The sequence below is a fragment of the Zingiber officinale genome, chromosome 5B, assembly GCF_018446385.1.
Source record: "Zingiber officinale cultivar Zhangliang chromosome 5B, Zo_v1.1, whole genome shotgun sequence".
Taxonomy (NCBI): Eukaryota; Viridiplantae; Streptophyta; class Magnoliopsida; order Zingiberales; family Zingiberaceae; genus Zingiber; species Zingiber officinale.
Genome location: NC_055995.1, coordinates 1,329,586 through 1,347,540, shown reverse-complemented (window position 1 = coordinate 1,347,540; position 17,955 = coordinate 1,329,586). Strand labels below are relative to the sequence as shown.

Below are 17,955 nucleotides of genomic sequence, written 5' to 3'. Positions count from 1 at the left end.
GGTTGAGCATCTCTCAACCTCGGAGTCCTCCTCTTGGTCTTGCTCCAAAGAGTCATCCTCTCTGGATACTTCTTGCTCTTGTACAGTGGAGGGGATCTCTTCATGAAGCTTGGCCAATTTGCTCCATAATTCCTTTGCATCTTCAAATTCTCCAATTTTGCAAAGGATGGTGCTTGGCAATAAATTGACCAAAAGCTTGGTCACTTTGTCATTTGCCTTGCACCTTTGAATTTGCTCCGAGCTCCATTTGCTTTTCTTGAGAAGCTTGCCCTTGGAGTTTTTTGGAGCTTCAAATCGTTCCATTAGAGCAAACCATTGCTCTATCTCCATCATAAGAAAGTTTTCGATTCTTGATTTCCAAGAATCGAAGCTCGTGGAAGTGTACGGTGGAGCCACCCTTGTGTCAAATCCAAGTCCATCTTGGAATTGCATCTTGAAGTTGAGCTTCTTGAAATCTTTGACTTTTTATGAATTTGCTTCAACTTCTTCACCCTCTAGCTGTTCTTGTTATGCTTGACCCTTCCGGCGATGATTCCGGTGAAGAGCGGCCTCGCTCTGATACCACTTGTTAGGACCAAAAGTAGCTAGAGGGGGGGGGGGGTGAATAGCTCGTCTCTTTCGCTCGGTGGTCGGCGTTGCTTGTTCCTTCGAAGATGTGCAGCGGAAATACAAAGAAACACTCACACAACGCTAACACGGTTGGTTTACTTGGTATCCACCTCACAAGAGGTGACTAATCCAAAGATCCACACCAATGCACACACCCTCCACTATGAATAACACTCCTTTATGGTAACTACTAAAGGCGGAGAAGCCCTACAACACTCTCAATACAAGAAGAAGAAAGGGAAATACAAGATAAGCAAAAGCTTACAAGATGTGCAATAAAAACCCTAACCCTAACTTCTTCCTCTTGCAATAGATCCGCCTCTTGACTTGAAAAGCCTCCAAGAATCTTCAAGAACTGGCGATCTGGAGCTTGGAGAGAGCTATGGATGTGCTGGAGAGTATCTGGAGTAAATCGGTGAAGAGATTCCGAAGGAATCGTGCGCCTGCAGCCTTTATCGACGCCAACGGTCGGATCCCGATCGATCCGAATGTTCCCAATCAATCGGGGAGGCTTTGGATCGATCCACGGATCGATCCAGAGCGCCTCTGTGCTCTGGAAAAACGCCTGGATCGATCCACGGATTGATCCAGCGCTTATCGTGTGAAGCAGCAGCGTCCCAATCGATTCACTGATCGATTGGGACATCTGGATCGATCCACTGATCGATCCAGAGGCTTTCTGTTCGCTGGGAAAGGCCTGGATCGATCCACTGATCGATCCAGTACTTGGTTTTTGCCCAAAACCAAGTCCTAAGCCTCTCAAACCAACATCCGGTCAACCTTGACTTGTTGGTACATCATGTCTAGCATCTGGTCACTCCTTTGACCTGCTAGGACTTCCCACCAAGTGTCTGGTCAATCCCTTTGACCCACTTGGACTTTTCTATTCATGCCAAGTATCTGGTCACTCCCTTGACCTACTTGGACTTCCACCAGATGTCTGGTCAATCCCTTTGACCTATCTGTATTTCCTCGTGCCAAGTATCCAGTCAATCCTTTGACCTACTTGAACTTCCCAACACCAGATGTCCGATCATCCTTGATCTATCTGGATTTTCCCTTGCCTGGCTTCACTCACCAGGACTTTCACCTAGCTTCACTCACTAGGGCTTTCACCTGGCTTCACTCACCAGGACTTTCACCTAGCTTCACTCACTAGGGTTTTCAATCTGCCTAGCTTCACTCACTAGGACTTTCCTTCTGCCTGGCTTCACTCACCAGGACTTCCATTCTACCTAACATCCCAGTTAGGACTTCCCAATCAAGTATCCGGTCAACCTTGACCTACTTGACTCTTCTTCAAATAATTTCTTATTGTCAAACATCTAAACTCAAACCAAGACTCAGCTTGGTCAACCAGGTCAACCTTGACCTGAGGGATGTTGCACCAACATTATCCTGCCCCCAGGGTGTAATAGAAACGGTGGACGCATGACATTTCTGGCATAATGGTCAGGGGTCGATTTTTAGAAACTGACGATCTGAGTTTATCCCACCATACGCCTAACGTCTGTGTATCTATATTTACCTCCCTCCATATATATGGAGCGAATACTAGAGGCCATTAAGGTAATAGATATATTTTTTTCACCCATAATCCAGTTGATCCATCTAGAGTACAAAGCCATGGCATACGGTGTGAAAGCACTAGATGGCAATCCTGCTGTAGATTGATGAATTATCACACTTGAGGTGGTATGGAATCTTACTTAGTTTCATCATGTTATGTTATGAAATTCGCCCCGAGCTATGAAGCTGTAAAACATTCAATGGTTAACTAGATATCTAAAATTTAATTTTCAACCATTCCAATGGTTAATTAGATATTTAAAATTTAATTTTCAACTACAGCATAATACAAGTTCTCCAGTGAGATGACAGATCTAAGAACATTGACCATTGAATGTCGAATCGTGAGCGCTTTTTAATTTATTCTGATGGCCGATAAAAAAATTTCATAGAGTCGACTGGTCGCTTTCAAAATTAATCGATTCGAAGAATTGGATATGATTATAGAAAAAATCATAAAATGAAATTCACAAAAAAAATGACCTTCATGTGCCCAATTAGTAATGCATAATACATTTGTATCTATATTATACATTATGAAGGGCAACTCACAGCTTAACCGTGTGAATTGTATATAACAATAATCAAATCTTATCTTAGTATATGAGCTCGATTATATAGATGATTTTATAGCTTTATCTCCTAGTATATCATTATCTATACTTAAATAAATTTTATCTTACTTTATTATTACTAATCAATTTTTTTTTTTACAATAATTCTATCCCCTACTATATTATCATCTATACTTAAATAAATTTTATCTTATTTTATTATTAATAAAAAAAAATTTTGTCTTCCTCTTCCTTGTTTGATGTGAGTGTTTGTCATAGTTTCATATCTCATAACTGAAATATTTATTGATCGTCTAAGTACATGTTTGTATCATCTTAAACGCAACTCTAGGAGTTTTCACCCAATAGTTGCAACTCTTAACTTTCTTTTTAATGCTCTAATATATTATTTTATCTATCTTCATATATTCATACATCCACCTTAATATATCTTTGCAATCCTCAATTTTTACTCATGTGCTTTAGTTATAACTAACATTTAGCTATAAGTTGACATCATAATTTATCCCTCTTTACATAATCTGAATCATCCTTCTACCTACAATAAGCCCAAGAAAAAAAAACAAACAAACATATACTAACTAACTGTAGATCATTTAATATTCAAGCATCACAATCACAACGCATGGCATATTGTTGTTTTTTAATGCACATATTAATACCTTCCAATCCAATCAGATAAATTTAATTAAAATTTATAATTAAGATTTCCTAAGTTAATTAATACGCTCTGATCAAATATATTTTTTAATAAGTTATAAATATGAGCGAGATGATATTTTAATAATTTTTAAAATATATTCTTTTATAATAATATATTATAATATTGTTAAATATATAAAAACCAGAAGAAGTAAAACGTAGTTACTGTGGTGTAGTGGTTATCACGTTAGTCTTACACACTAAAGGTCCCCAGTTCGATCCTGGGCAGTAACATTAGTTTTTGTTTGAAACTTTCTTATTTTCTTTTATTTTAAACAATTTATAAAAGAAACCTCCTTCCTAATTTTTAAAATATTATGATTCAAATAAAAAGCCAAAGAAACTATTTGCTCATTTATTAATTATCCAGAAATATATTTTTTTAATACAAGGAATATTTTTCTTGGCGATCTATTTTTTAACCAAAATTTACAATTTTAGAAAGTGTAGTGGTTATAATATTGTTAAATAATTTGAAACCTGAAACATTAACACTCAGTTACTGTGGTGTAGTGGTTATCACGTTAGTCTTACACACTAAAGGTCCCCAGTTCGATCCTGGGCAGTAACATTCAGTTTTCATTTTTTTTTTATTTTTTAAACTTTCTTATTTTCTTTTTTTTTTTAAAACAATTTATAAAGGTCCCCAGTTTTATAAAATATTATGATTCAAATAATAAGCAAAAGAAACTATTTTCTCATTTACTAATTACTCAGAGATATTTTTTTTTGTTATAAAAAACAAATATTTTTATTAGCTATCTATTTTTTGTAACCAAAATTTTCACTTTTAGAAAGTCTGAAATTGGCTTTCACAATTTTAGGAAAATTAAATATAACATTAAATTATGTTAATTTATTTGAATTAAACTTTCAGAGAAGTTTTTATGGCATCGGTAATCAATTTGGATTATTCAAGAAATAAAATCCTATGCAATACCATATTAATAATCCAAATCGTGCATTAAATAAGGAATATTAGTAAACTACGTGTATTAATATTAATTTATTTTATATTGGGCCGGCCCAGTTCAGCCCAATATGCTCAGTTTAAAAAGGCTATTAAAAATCTACAAATATCCCATTTTTTCAAACTTAGAATAGATCCGTTGGGAAGTCTCGCGAGTTCTTGTTCGTCGGTCTTCGTCGTCGTTCACCGAGAAAGAAACCCTAGATTCCCATCCCTTAGATTCGATCGACTCGCTGGGAAGGAGAAGGCCGAGGTACGAGGGACGATGAAGAGCATTCGCGGGAAATCGGCGGCGAGGAAACCTCTCGGGGACATATCGAACTGCGGGCGCAACACCCTCCGGTCACGCAAGAAGAGCAACAAGTCCGAGGAAGTGAACGAGCACGACTGTGGCGTCGATCGCCTCCTCCTTGTGCGCTCCGATCTAGCCAGTGTCGTTGCCCAGGTTCGCCTCTGTTAACCCTAGATTTATCACCGTCTCGGAATAAAATTAGCGTTTTCCCCCTCTTCTGTGTCATACTTCTATGGGGGTTCTTAGTGTATTTTGTCTGATAAAGAATACAGCTTTCTCCCAGCAAGGGAAACTTTTAGGAAGCGACGAACTTTAAGCCATTTATGAAAACTAAATTTGTCTCAATTTGGTTTGTTAATTGCACATGCACGCTTTTGGAAGTAAAGTTGATAATTTGATAACGATAGGAACAATGTTTTTCAATTGTTGTAATGGATTTATTTGTTCTATATTGTATTGAATGGATTATCATTACGATGATGATAGGACAGATAATGGTTGCTGCTGTTTGTTGATGTAATATTTGATATATTAACACTTGAAAGTTTGTAGCTTCTATACCGACTTTTTAGCTTCTAATCTTTTAACTAACTTTTTAGCTCTTTTGCAGATTGATGAAATAATTGCTCGAGCCATTGAGAATAAAGGAAAAGGCATCAAGGCAAACCAAGATATTGATTCCTTGCGGAGTGTGTTATCAGATATGCATGCATCTTTGAAGGTAACTGATTTTTTTAAGCTATTAAGCATCTCTGGTATTACATTCGTTGGTGTTTTGTTTTGTAGAAAACTATCATTTTGATAATGCCCGCTACATTTTTAAAATTGGATTGAGGAGGAGCCATTCTTGAATCATAACGTATGGTTTTGTTTTTTTAAATCTTATTCAGCCATGGCTCTCAAAACTACAACAATCCCTTGACACTGCTCCAGCAGCTACTCAAAATCAGTTAATTCAATCTAAAGAAACTAAATCTGTTTCTGGTGACATGGAAGATGAAGATGCTGTCAAAATCGAAAGAAATCAACCTAAACCAGATCCTGAACTTGAACTTGCAGTTTCACCTTCACCGCTAGTCTCTTGGCGGGCGGGCACCTGTATGGTCGATTGCGGAAAACAACTATTTTTGCTCACACCACTACCCAAAAACAGAACATGCTCCTCAAAGTGCCCAGGGCAATCCAAATCTGCGCTCAAGATATTCTTCGATAGAGCCCATCCAAAGCCTCATGAGTTACCTCCATCATCATTTAGCCCTACTACTGCTCAACATTATCTCGCTAGAGTGGAAGAAAAGCCAGCACCAATTGTCTTATCAGAGCCTTGCTCTTTCGGAGAAACAAGTGATCTTCAACTTTCAACTCCATGCTTACCAAGGAGCTCTGGGTTTCTTAATCCAATCATCGAGACACATCCGGATGTGGAGATTTCTGAGCTTCCTGAGAATAACAATGTTGCTGAGCTATTTGTTGACTTGGATGATGAACATTCCAACAGATCCATTACCAATAACCTAAATCTATTTGGCGGGCAGATTCTTCCTGGGTTTGCTAACAGAAGAAAGGAAGTTTGTGAGACACTTGATTGGTTCTTATCACCCCTAAAGACTTGTAAACTGCTGGAAACATCAGATGAAAAATCGCTTCCAACAACTCCCAACGTTTCACTCTCATTTTCCACTCCTTTCAATTTGGAGAGTACCCAAAAAGAGAAACTGCTTGGCGAAACCACACTCAAGAGAGAGCTCTGGACTAAGTTTGAGGCTGCTTCCTCAAATCATCTAAGTTTCGATGCTTCTATCTTTCAAAAGGAAGAAAATGAAGGATTTCTTCACAAGCTCGATGAAGTAGCTAAATGATCCAACTGCTTAAAAGAATTTTCGTTGGTTTTCAATCTTCATCATTCCATTCAGCACCATGTGAGAAACATTGTAGCGTATCCTGCCAACTGCATTCAAAAACGCAAAGAGCAAGCATAAGAGAAGCAGCCAACTCACAATTCTGACTTAAGAGAATCAGCTGACTTGTTCCAAGTCTTTGTGCAGATACTAGTGATGATTAATTTTGCTTGCATTGTTCAATCTCTCTATTGTTAAATAAATAAGAGTTCACAAATTCTTTGGTGCCAAAAGGTGAAGTTGTCACCTTCGCAGTTTCTCCAGGACGGCCCCATACACTCCGAAAGGGGAAAAATCACACAAGTTTATTCAGCATTGGTCGAGCAATCTTCCTAGACAGAGGACACGGAATAATCCGAAATGGTATTTGCATATGTTGGAAATTGAACCATGCCTCTATGAGAGCAAGTTCTATCCTAGTATTAACTCGGCTATCCCCAGGGGGTAAGAGTTCCTGGAGGCTACCATAGTGCACTTTTGTAGAATGTAGTATTAATGTTTTGAGGCTGTCCTGGATGTTTACATCGACCAATTCCTAGCCTCTTTCTTGGAAAATGAAAGATTGACAAGGATTTGTAATTCAAAATTTGCAACTTCGAGGAAGCTTCATGGGACTAAATTAAACATTTTTTTCCTTAAAAAAAGAATGGCCAAAAAAAGAAAAAAAACACAAACGTATACGATATGTAGTGTTTTTATTGATTATGCAACTCTGTTTTATAGTTGATTGTGTAGTGTTATTGTTCTTAGTAGTAGATGTATCCAATTGTTGGTCTTTTAAAAATACCTCTAAGTTTTCATTTATATCAAAATTTCTTTTAGTTTTTTTTTTGTTTTAATATAAAGAGTGGGCCATCCAAAATCCAAATAATGATCTAGAAAGATGGCATATGTATTTTAGTGGGTTAGCTAGAGGCTCTTTAATATCAAAATGAAAATTTTGAGTTATTTTATAAGCATTTTTTAGAAAAATTATCCTATTAATAATTGAGGAGGTTGAGATGTTGACATCAATATCATATTTAAAGATGATAAATGGATAATGAAAATTTATGTTCAAAATCTTTTTTTTATTGCTTGCCTAATACCTACTCCTTTTACATATTCAAAAAAGTCAAAACTTTTTTAAAATAAATTTTTATTTATTTTTTAATTTGATACAATAAATAAATAAAATACTTTATATTAACAATGAATTTTGATCTAACTGTATTGATAACTGTTTTTTAATTTAAAAAAGTGCTGAAAAAATGAGTTATATTAAGTCCTGGATTTTGTTTAATCATCAAACACTCTGTGTTCGTTACTCAGTTCTTTTTTTAAAAAATAATTTAAATATTATCATCAAAATTCTAGAAAGTCTTTAGGATAATTTTCAACGCCAAAATGAGTTGTTTTCAAGCGTCTATTATTTTTGAACAATTCAAGTCAAAGGAGTTTTGTTGATCCTCTTCGAACTCAAAGACAACCCATTGTTTTTAAGTGTCTTAAATGTTTTGAACAATCCAAGTCAAAGAGTTATCTTGATGTCAATTAAAGTTCACGTGCTCTTGCTCTGTTTTAATTAATTAAATGAAATATTTGGTGTCAAATATATTAAATATATATATCACTAAGAATATATAGTTGATGATTTTATGAAATTATAAGTCAATAAACCTTTTAGCTCAATAAAATTTTCATTTTTAGTTAGTTATATTTCTAGTATTTATACATAATTATTTTATTTGTATGTAACTAATTTTAAATGTTATTTTTAAAACAGTAATTTTCACTTCTTTTGTGAAAAATATATAATAATCATCTATACTTAATTTGGGATATTGTATCATTATCTATATTTATCCGATTATTTAATTTGAGATATCGTATCATTATCTATATTTATCCGGTTATTTATGAAAAAAATGGTCACATCTCCTTATTTTTCTTTTATTTATCCGGTTATTTATGAAAAAAATGGTCACATCTCCTTATTTAAAGAAAAGAAACACTTTAGTTTTACAATTACTAAAGTATCAAAATAGTGTTATTTTTTTTTACTCCTACTATCCAATATCAAATCTATATGAAGTCTGATATGGAAAATATCAAATCTATATTAGGTCTGATGTGAGAAAATATCATATCCATATTAATATAAAAAATATCAGATTCATATTAGATTTATATTATATCAGGCTCAGAGTAGGTCTGATATGAAAAAATATCAAATCTTTCGTAGACTAATATGAAAAAATATCATGTTCACTGTGGTCCTGATATGAGATCATATAAGGTTCAATGATGGATTTGATATGGACAAATATAAAATCTTTTTTAATTCTGAAAATAAGGGATGCATTAAAAATGAGAGAGAGAATTTAGGAGATTAATGGAAGGAGTAGGAAAGAAATACGATTATTTTTAATAATTTGTAATTTTAAAACTAGGTACTCTTAAGGTAAATAAGAAAACGTGACCGTTTGATATTTATTTGAACAATTGCGTGGGTGAGGTGAACGATCAAAAATATCACCCGAAAAATAATTAAAAATAAGAAAAATTCAAGTTGCGGCGCAATATATCAATGTCAGCTGCTACCGACAACATTAAATAATTCTTGGCGGAGCTGCTGGTTTTATCACTCGAGGGTTCATGCAGATAGCAAAAGATTTCTAGTTTTCAGACTAGGAACTTCGAATGCTGCTCTAATTCCTACTTAAGGAGGAGAAAATTGCCAGTTCTTCCACGATTTAGTCCATGTGAGGACTCAGTAAAGCCCGGTAATGAAGCAGAGATCCTTCACATTGTTTTCATGCGGCTGCTGGAGCAGTGAGTTCAATCTTATCATCCTCTCTCTGCTTCTCTTCTTGAGCTTGATTCAAGAACATGGATGCAAAGCCCAGCAACTAGATCCAGGAGAAGGTATTTATTCTGTTCCTTTTTTAGTCTGAATTCTACTGTTTTCTACCTCTCAGACTGCATAATTTTCTTGTTTTATGAGAAAAAAAAAACATTTCAGCAAGTATATTGTCTGCAAAAACTAGTTAATTTTCAATCTTAGGAAGTATTAATTGGAAGGTTCGAATTAACAATACATATAAAAATGGGATTTTTTTTTTGTTATTATTCTCTTGCTCTCTGCCGACTGGCACTGTACTGTGCTTTTTTCCCCTTTCCTCTAAATGCCTTCTCTCTACTCCTTCACAGGAACACTTGCTATATTAGTTATGCGGTGACCAAAAATGTCTTTTTTATGATCAACGAGTGGAAATAGGGTTACAATCATGTAAGAAAAAACTTGACTTTGTCTGGCTCTTTTTCTTGAAAAACAAAAATCTCATAATGGATTCCTCTTCCTTTGGTCTTCTAAGTAGGGATACATTACATGGTATGATTTAGTTAGATTGTCTCTCCTCCTTAAGTTAATAATCAATCACTCTTCTCTTATTTGTCTATTCAACAACACTTCAAACTCCAAGTAGTTTGACAATTTTTGCTTTGCCATAAATATGAACTGCATATGTTCTGATAAGTTTAACAATTACAGTTAGTTAGGTCTTTTCGTTTTCTTGAAATTTCTTTTGTTTCCAATGCGTGTCTTATAAAATTGATGTGTACACATAAAACATAAAATTGTTTTGTTTTACAGTTAGTGCATTGAGGGTAATAGCCTCAAAATTGAAAAAGGAGTGGGACTTCTCGGTAGACCCATGCAGTGGAAGTGCTGGATGGGTAGAACCAAGTACCTCTAAGCACATTGTGAGCAATCTCACATGCAACCGCAGCTCCTCCATGAGTGTTTTCCATGTGACTAGCATGTACACCTTGTTATCCTGCAACTTCTCTGCCTTTTATTAATGCACTATGCATCTCATCTAACTTAACCTCGTTCTTGCATGTTCGATTTGATGTTTTAGTCAGCTGAAAGGTCAGAACTTGACTGGTGTTCTGCCAGATGAGTTTGCCAACCTTACCTCCTTGCAAGTGTTGTAAGTCCTAGATATGATATAGGATATGATTGAATGCTTGAGTCCTTCTCTTATTGGCTATAGAAATGACATGTTTTTGATTAAATTGTTAATTTGTTGTTTGTTTAATAGAGACCTATCACGGAACTATCTCAATGGAACTATTCCAAGTGCATGGGCCTCTCTTCCTCTGACCAAATTGTAATATATTTAACTGCTATCTTCTTCTATCTTTCCTGTTTCTAACCCTTGGAAAAATTAAATTCAAATAAAAAAAATTATGAAGAAAGTAACATGGGAATCACTTCTTTACAGATCACTACTTGGAAATCGCGTGTCAGGGACAATTCCAGAGGAGCTAGGGAGCATCACCACGCTTATCGAACTGTGCTCCACCTCACTCAATTGTTTTCTCTAGAACTCTGTTGCTACTTCTCACACTCTCTAATGTTATGTTGATTTATTTTGCTGCAGTACTTTGGATAGCAACCAACTACAAGGCCCAATACCCGCATCTCTTGGCAACCTCATCAACTTAAATTTATTGTAAGCATTTTTCTCTCTCAATATTTTGGTGAATGATGTATGAGATTTATTAGACATTCATCCTTATAAAAATAAGGATTGCGTGCATCTTTGGCACGTGACTATTCATCCTGTTTTCTGTCAGGCATCTCTCTGCAAACAACCTAACAGGGCCATTACCAGATTCACTTGGCAAATTGACAAATCTAATAGAATTGTGAGTAATTTATTTTCGTCTGCTTAGTTAATGAGTTATATATGGTTCCTGTCAAAATATCAGTGGCTTAGCTGTTCATCTACCCAAATCTGTTAATTGCCATAATACGAGGTTAAGCTATTTCATTTGTACTGACGTTTTCTAATTTGATTTTAGCATAATTGATGGGAACCCAATATCTGGAAAGATTCCAAGCTTCATTGGAAACTGGACACAACTCACCAGACTGTAAGGACTTGTACTCTTAGCTCTTTGTTCTTCCAATTTTTACTAGCATCAGGGGTTTTAGTAGTTTTCCTGAATTCTGAACCATTTGCTATTAGGGATATGCAAGGAACATTAATGGAGGGGCCTTTTCCTCCCACCTTCTCAAATTTGGCATCAATCCTTCAGTTGTATGAGTTTTATGCTTAGTTTCCATCCTTTTTGTTTTCTTGACATTTCTGTCTTCCTACTATTATCACACTGGTTAATTTGGTTCTTAAGGAGGGTCTCTGATCTGAAAGGAGGTCTTGAGAGTTTTCCTGATCTACAAAATATGAAACTTATACAAAGACTGTAAGCACTCTAGTTTTGCTGATGAGCCTTCCAAGTTCCAATATAATAATATTATGTTTTCATCCTTTTTGTTTTTGTTTCACTCCCTAGTGGACATCTATGTAAATTGCTGAATCGGTGCAGGGTTCTTAGGAATTTGTCTATGACCGGTCACCTTCCTGATTTTATTGTAGAAACACCAATAAAAACCTTGTAAGTTTCTATGTTTGTGAAGTTCTATATTTCTATTCTCTTATACTTTTCCATATCAATCAATTGCTCAAACAAAGGAGAAATTTAGAATTTATCCTTTATTTGAAGATGCAAGTGCTGCTATCAGTTTTCTTTTCATACATGGAAACTTTTTTTCTTCCTGTTTGGTCTAGTATCATTCAAAGTATTAATTTTATGATTCATTTCAGAGATGTGAGCTTCAACAACTTGAGCGGTCCAATACCAGATAGCTACCAAGCACTCATAAAATCAATTAATTACATGTAATTGTGTTTCTATAAAGCCCTCTCTTAAAAAGGAAAATCAATTTCATGGACCATTCAGTGCATTTGAAGTTTGATGTTGCTAGCAAATTATATGTTCTGTCTTCATGTAGGTACCTTACAAGTAACTCGATAAGCGGGAAAATACCAGACTGGATCTTGGAGAGTAATAAAAATTTGTATGAAACTCTTTCTAGAGCACCAGATTTATGTTAAGTTTGAAACACATGATCTCATTCTTGCATATGTAACAGGGATCTTTCTTATAACCAATTCAGTGGCTTACCTGTCACATCTAGCTGCCAACAAGGAAATGTGTAAGTTGTGGTTTATTTGTTACTACTGACAAGAAACTTGCTCATGTTCAACAGCTGTTAATTTTTTTTAATTGCAGGAATCTATTTGCTAGTTATTCATCCACTCTCAATAATTTGTAAGTTAATTTTTTTCTCACTATTCTTGATGCATTACTGCCTATTTATTTTTATTTAACAACTGATTTAGAAATAAAAGTAGCATCTCTTTTTTGTCTTCTTTTATAGAGTCGCACCATGTTTTAGGCGAAATCACCCCTGCATTGACAAAGCAAGAAGTTAGTGCCCTTACATGCTGAAAGGGTTCCCTTTAATTCTCCTTCAAAGCATAATGACACACCAAGAAGATTCAGTGTATAAAAGAATTATGCTTGTTTCACACAAAAAAAAGTGACTTTCATAATGATTGCAGATTGCAACATATTCATCAATTGCGGAGGGAATAAAGTAGTTGTTGACGGTAATGTATACGAAGAAGATATAACCCGGTTAGGCCCATCTTATTTTGGTGACAATGGCAAATGGGCATACAGCTCTACGGGTGATTTTCTAGACAATCGCGACGAGAAGTATATTGCTACATCTACAAATTCCTCATTACTGCACATGGATAATCCCAGGTTATACATGACTGCTAGGCTCAGTCCTCTCTCTCTTAAGTACTATGGTCTCTGTTTACATGAAGGAAATTACACAGTGAAGCTTCACTTTGCTGAAATAATGTTTCCTGATGATCAAACATTCCCAAGTGTGGGACAGAGGATATTTGATGTGTCCATACAGGTAATTGCTTTGTCTTATCTACATCCATCCATTAATTGGATGCCTAGTTCTCTGTTTCAAACTGAGATACTGAGACTTTTCAGCAGTGCATTTTTCATCTTTTGTATCACTCTCATGCTTATGTTGTTAAGTATACTAAATTATTTTTCTTCATAATCTATTTTCTATGTAGCCAAGTTTACAAATTGAAATTAACTCATTAATGTGGTTGCTATCCAACTATTTTTTAACGACTTACTAGTTCATTTAGATTATGTTCATCAAGCTAGAGTGAAGAATATAATTTTTCTTGAACACATGAGTTAAAAATATAAATTTTTGTTGAAGATATATATTGATTTATAACTATGCAGGGTCAGAAGGTTTTGAGAGACTATAACATTGCAAAAGAAGCTAATGGCACTGGAAAAGAAAAAATTGAGGTCTTCAATGATACTTATGTTAATATAGATGGCACTTTGGAAATTCACTTACAATGGGGTGGAAAAGGCACACATGCCATACCTCATGCAAGTGTATATGGACCTCTCATATCCGCCATTTCGATTACTCCAAGTGAGTCTTCAACATCCATTCTATGTTCTCTCTGATCCAATGACAAATGATCTAATTTTACCTCTGTAGACTTCTCACCTGATCTGTGTATAGAAGCTTCGCAACATAAGTTATCTACTGGAGCTATTCTTGGCATTGCTGCTGCTGCCTGCAGTGTAGCATCCCTAATTGGACTACTAATTCTGCTTTTGTCAAGAAGAAGAAAACATGATGATGGTAATGTGGAAAATTTTGCGCTTAGTTGATGCCATTTTCTTTCTTTTTTTATGTTCTTGTTTGATAATGTATTTCTATGGGTGTCAGATCTTGTAACTTTAAAGAGTAAATCCATGATAAAGTAGTCTTATAATCCTTTGTATGTATCGTGTTTGGATTAGTAAATCCCGTGGTTCAGACAGTAGGAGGTTGGCCAATGATATTGTAAATGGAAGGTGATCCTGTCCGAGAGTGAGTAGACGGACGCTGGGGAGAGGGCGCTCACGTTGACTGGATGTCGACTGAAAATGACGTGAACCTCCGACGAGTTGAGTCTGTAACCACAAGTTGTTAGTGCCGAGCCAGGGAGGGATTCCCGGCGATGGCCCTCCGACGCTCAAGTCAATCACCGGCAGCAAGAGAATGAAGAATGAACTAGAGCAGAAAGGAGCAGCGTAACTGTAGCTACAGTGATGAAACACATACCTCCGTCGAAGTATGGGGGTCCTTATATAGGGCTCCCGGGAGGCGCGTGCACGCTTCTCAAAGCATACCTGGAAAGGATGTGTCAGAAAAGCGTGTCTGACGTCATACCTTAACAGCCCGGGCATATCCTTGACGTGACAGTGGAAGCTTCCACCGTACGATTATCTGTCTGACCTTGCCGCCGATCGTGCCGCCTGTCGATGACACTGGTCCCTAGGAAGATATTGCCAACTGCTCCCTTTGTCTGTTATTGGGCCGAGCGGAAGAGCCGCTCAGCCAGTCGGTCGTCCAGGTGATGCAACGGCCGGGTCGAGCGTTCGCTCGGCTGATGAGCTGCTGCCGGCTACACCCCGTCGGGCGAAGGAGTCCTGCCTGTCGGGTCAAGGCTGCATCCACTGTTTGGCCGAGCGGGATGGCCGCTCGGTCTTCGTGCCTCCCTGGTTGAGCTTCATGAGCGTCGGAAGCTCGGTGTCTAACCGAGCTGTCGACGTGTGGGGTCGGCTACTCTTCCTGATGACCATGGAGGTAATTCGCCCGATCGGACGCCCGCCTAACGTTGACCACTTTGACCTCCTACCGGTCGGACCCTACCTTACCGCTGGATCAGAAGAATCTCAAGAAGCTTTCCATTACGGTTCGTCTTGGCAGATCAATTTAACATGCTAGGTGACCTCTTAAAACTTTGACAAAGTCATCTTGCTTTGCCTGACAAAAATTCAAAAAGGTCTCCTGATATGGGTTATCTTGCTTTGCTTTTCACATTTCCCGTATCTGCCACTCTATTCTTGTGCGACCAGATTCAATACACCATCTATTTAGTGTTGGGTTGATTGCTATAAAATTATGATCTCAATGGCACTTACTCTTGGAAATTAGTTGTAAAAAATTTTGAATAAGGCCATTGTTATAGCATCTTAGCATCCACTTAACTTTGTAATTAAACTGATTTGTAATGCAGAACTTAGAGGATTAGAATTGGTAACTGGATACTTCAGTTTCAAACAAATCAAAGCTGCCACAAAAAATTTTGACATTTCAAACAAGCTTGGTGAAGGTGGATTTGGCCCTGTTTACAAGGTATTGTTGCTAAATCATACATTTTGTACTTCTTTTACTTGAACCTTAAAATTCTCCAATGTAACATTGGCACAACTATAACTCCCAGGGTATGCTGCCAGATGGAACTCTAATTGCTGTAAAAAAGCTCTCATCTAAGTCAAAGCAAGGAAACCGCGAATTCGTAAACGAGATAGGCATGATATCTGCACTAGAACACCCGAATCTCGTGAAACTCTATGGATGTTGCATTGAGGGGGATCAGTTACTTCTAATATATGAGTACATGGAAAACAATAGTCTTGCTCGTGCTCTATTTGGTAGTTTATGTAACTACATAAGTTTACACACTTATCTATTGTTATGCTAGACAACTTACCGAGCGAATGGGTATTTATTTATAGGTCCTGAGCAATTTCGGCTAAGCCTTGATTGGCAGACAAGGTGCAGTATCTGTATCGGAATAGCAAGAGGATTAGCGTATCTTCACGAGGAATCCAGATTAAAGATCGTTCACAGAGACATCAAAGCGACCAATATTCTTCTTGATAAAAATTTCAATGCAAAAATATCAGATTTTGGGTTGGCTAAGCTTGATGAAGAGGAGAACTCTCACATCAGCACTAGAATAGCAGGAACAAGGTGCTAGAATTTTGTTTCAGTATTTACGATATGATTAACCTCAAGTATATATAACTCACTCTCAAGTTGGTGATATACATGAAAACATAAAGTAGTCAGTGGAATCAATGGGATGATGTTGTGGGAATTCATGATCATTAAGAAGTTTTCTTTTCTATCAGTGTCAGTAGGTGTGCTTATAAGTTGTGTATGACAATTATTGTTCTATAGGGGTTACATGGCTCCTGAATATGCAATGAGAGGTTACCTGACCGACAAAGCGGATGTGTATAGTTTCGGAGTGGTCATGTTAGAAACTGTGAGTGGAATCTGCAACACAAATTATTGGCAAAAGAAAGATTTCACATTTCTTCTCGACTGGGTGAGTAAATCTTATCAATTCAATGAGTTTTCGTTTCCGCCAACCGATCAACTAGGCAAGCTACCCGACTAACCTTAACAATCTCTTTGAACATTTTTTATTTGCTAGTGATTTGAGTGATTGTAATTGTTCCATCTACTCGAAGTGCAGGCTTATGTTCTCTTGGAGCAGGGTAATCTGCTAGAACTAGTCGACCCGGCATTGGGTTCAGAGTACTCGAAGGAAGAGGCATTGCAGATGCTGAACTTAGCTCTCGCTTGCACCAACCCAACTCCGACTAGACGACCCACCATGTCGAATGTGGTGAGCATACTCGAACACAAAGCGACTATGGAATCCTTGTTTGTGGCATGGGAACCCCACAACAGCATGGATTTCAGATCAATTGTGGTGGCCGGAAACTCTGCCTTCTTACACAGTCAAGCGTCTGTGAAGACTGTGATGGCAGAAGAAAGCAATTTGCTTTGTGTTGCAAGCCTGCATTGCACAGACAAGTGAGGCATTTTCTTTGGGGAATGAGATGTTTGCTCACAATTGTGTTTCTGAACATTATTGCCACAAGTACTTGGCTATGGCAAGATTGATCTGTTTAGCATACTCGGGAATTACAAAATTAAGACAAAAGTGAATTTTTGGTGGATGATATCCGACAACATCAGTGACAAATTCATATTCATAGTCATTCTCATCATTTAACTAAACGTCACCTTATTGATTATACAAACCACTGCGAGTTGAAAAGATTTCATCCTACTGAGTCATATCAAAGTCTCCATGCTCAATGGATGGAAAAAGGGTTAGTTCTAAGGGCATTTTATGAGGGGAAAAAACTCAGTAGAGTATCAACGAAATGGTGGTCTTAATTCATTAAAAAAAAAAAAAAAAAAAAAAAAAAAGACAATTGCTCAATTTATTTGTTCAAAAAAAAATCAAAAGTTGACCATTTTGTATTCTTCTCTGACTTGAGTCAACAGTGTAGGAAATGATGATTGCCTCTGTTATTCTGACATGGCCCCACATTCCACGTGTATTAATTTTCTTGGTCTGCTGTCAATTCTCATACTGAATGGTGACAAGCTTAAGGAAAAATAAATAAAAATAAACAGCTGTCGCGTGTCTCTGCTTGGAAATTGAAAGATTGACGAGCGTCGGCAACTCAAATTTGGCATCTCGTGGGAACTAAATTATGGGTAAGAGTCAGTGGCGGATCTAGGGGAGT

General features: G+C 36.7%; 2 protein-coding genes and 2 non-coding genes across 4 annotated transcripts; all 4 read left to right on the top strand.

The window, feature by feature from the left end:
* The first annotated feature begins 3,616 nt into the window (after nt 1–3,616).
* On the top strand, nt 3,617–3,689 carry TRNAV-UAC. Its single transcript has one exon. It is a non-coding gene; the product is annotated as a tRNA-Val (tRNA).
* A 264-nt stretch (nt 3,690–3,953) lies between these two features.
* On the top strand, nt 3,954–4,026 carry TRNAV-UAC. Its single transcript has one exon. It is a non-coding gene; the product is annotated as a tRNA-Val (tRNA).
* Nucleotides 4,027–4,543: 517 nt separating this feature from the next.
* LOC121987189 lies at nt 4,544–7,210 on the top strand. Its single transcript, XM_042541084.1, has 3 exons — nt 4,544–4,870; nt 5,328–5,438; nt 5,608–7,210. The coding sequence occupies exons 1-3, from the start codon at nt 4,691–4,693 to the stop codon at nt 6,574–6,576; spliced, it is 1,260 nt and encodes a 419-aa protein (XP_042397018.1). The 5' UTR covers nt 4,544–4,690; the 3' UTR covers nt 6,577–7,210.
* A 1,982-nt stretch (nt 7,211–9,192) lies between these two features.
* On the top strand, nt 9,193–17,396 carry LOC121983851 (probable LRR receptor-like serine/threonine-protein kinase At1g53430). The gene is made up of 24 exons (XM_042536503.1): nt 9,193–9,522; nt 10,250–10,418; nt 10,518–10,589; nt 10,701–10,769; nt 10,884–10,955; nt 11,043–11,114; nt 11,239–11,310; nt 11,467–11,538; nt 11,634–11,705; nt 11,797–11,868; nt 11,992–12,060; nt 12,270–12,344; nt 12,458–12,523; nt 12,599–12,661; nt 12,739–12,777; nt 12,887–12,936; nt 13,071–13,441; nt 13,795–13,996; nt 14,066–14,212; nt 15,636–15,754; nt 15,843–16,053; nt 16,138–16,375; nt 16,586–16,736; nt 16,887–17,396. The coding sequence occupies exons 1-24, from the start codon at nt 9,384–9,386 to the stop codon at nt 17,232–17,234; spliced, it is 3,030 nt and encodes a 1,009-aa protein (XP_042392437.1). The 5' UTR covers nt 9,193–9,383; the 3' UTR covers nt 17,235–17,396.
* Nucleotides 17,397–17,955: the final 559 nt, after the last annotated feature.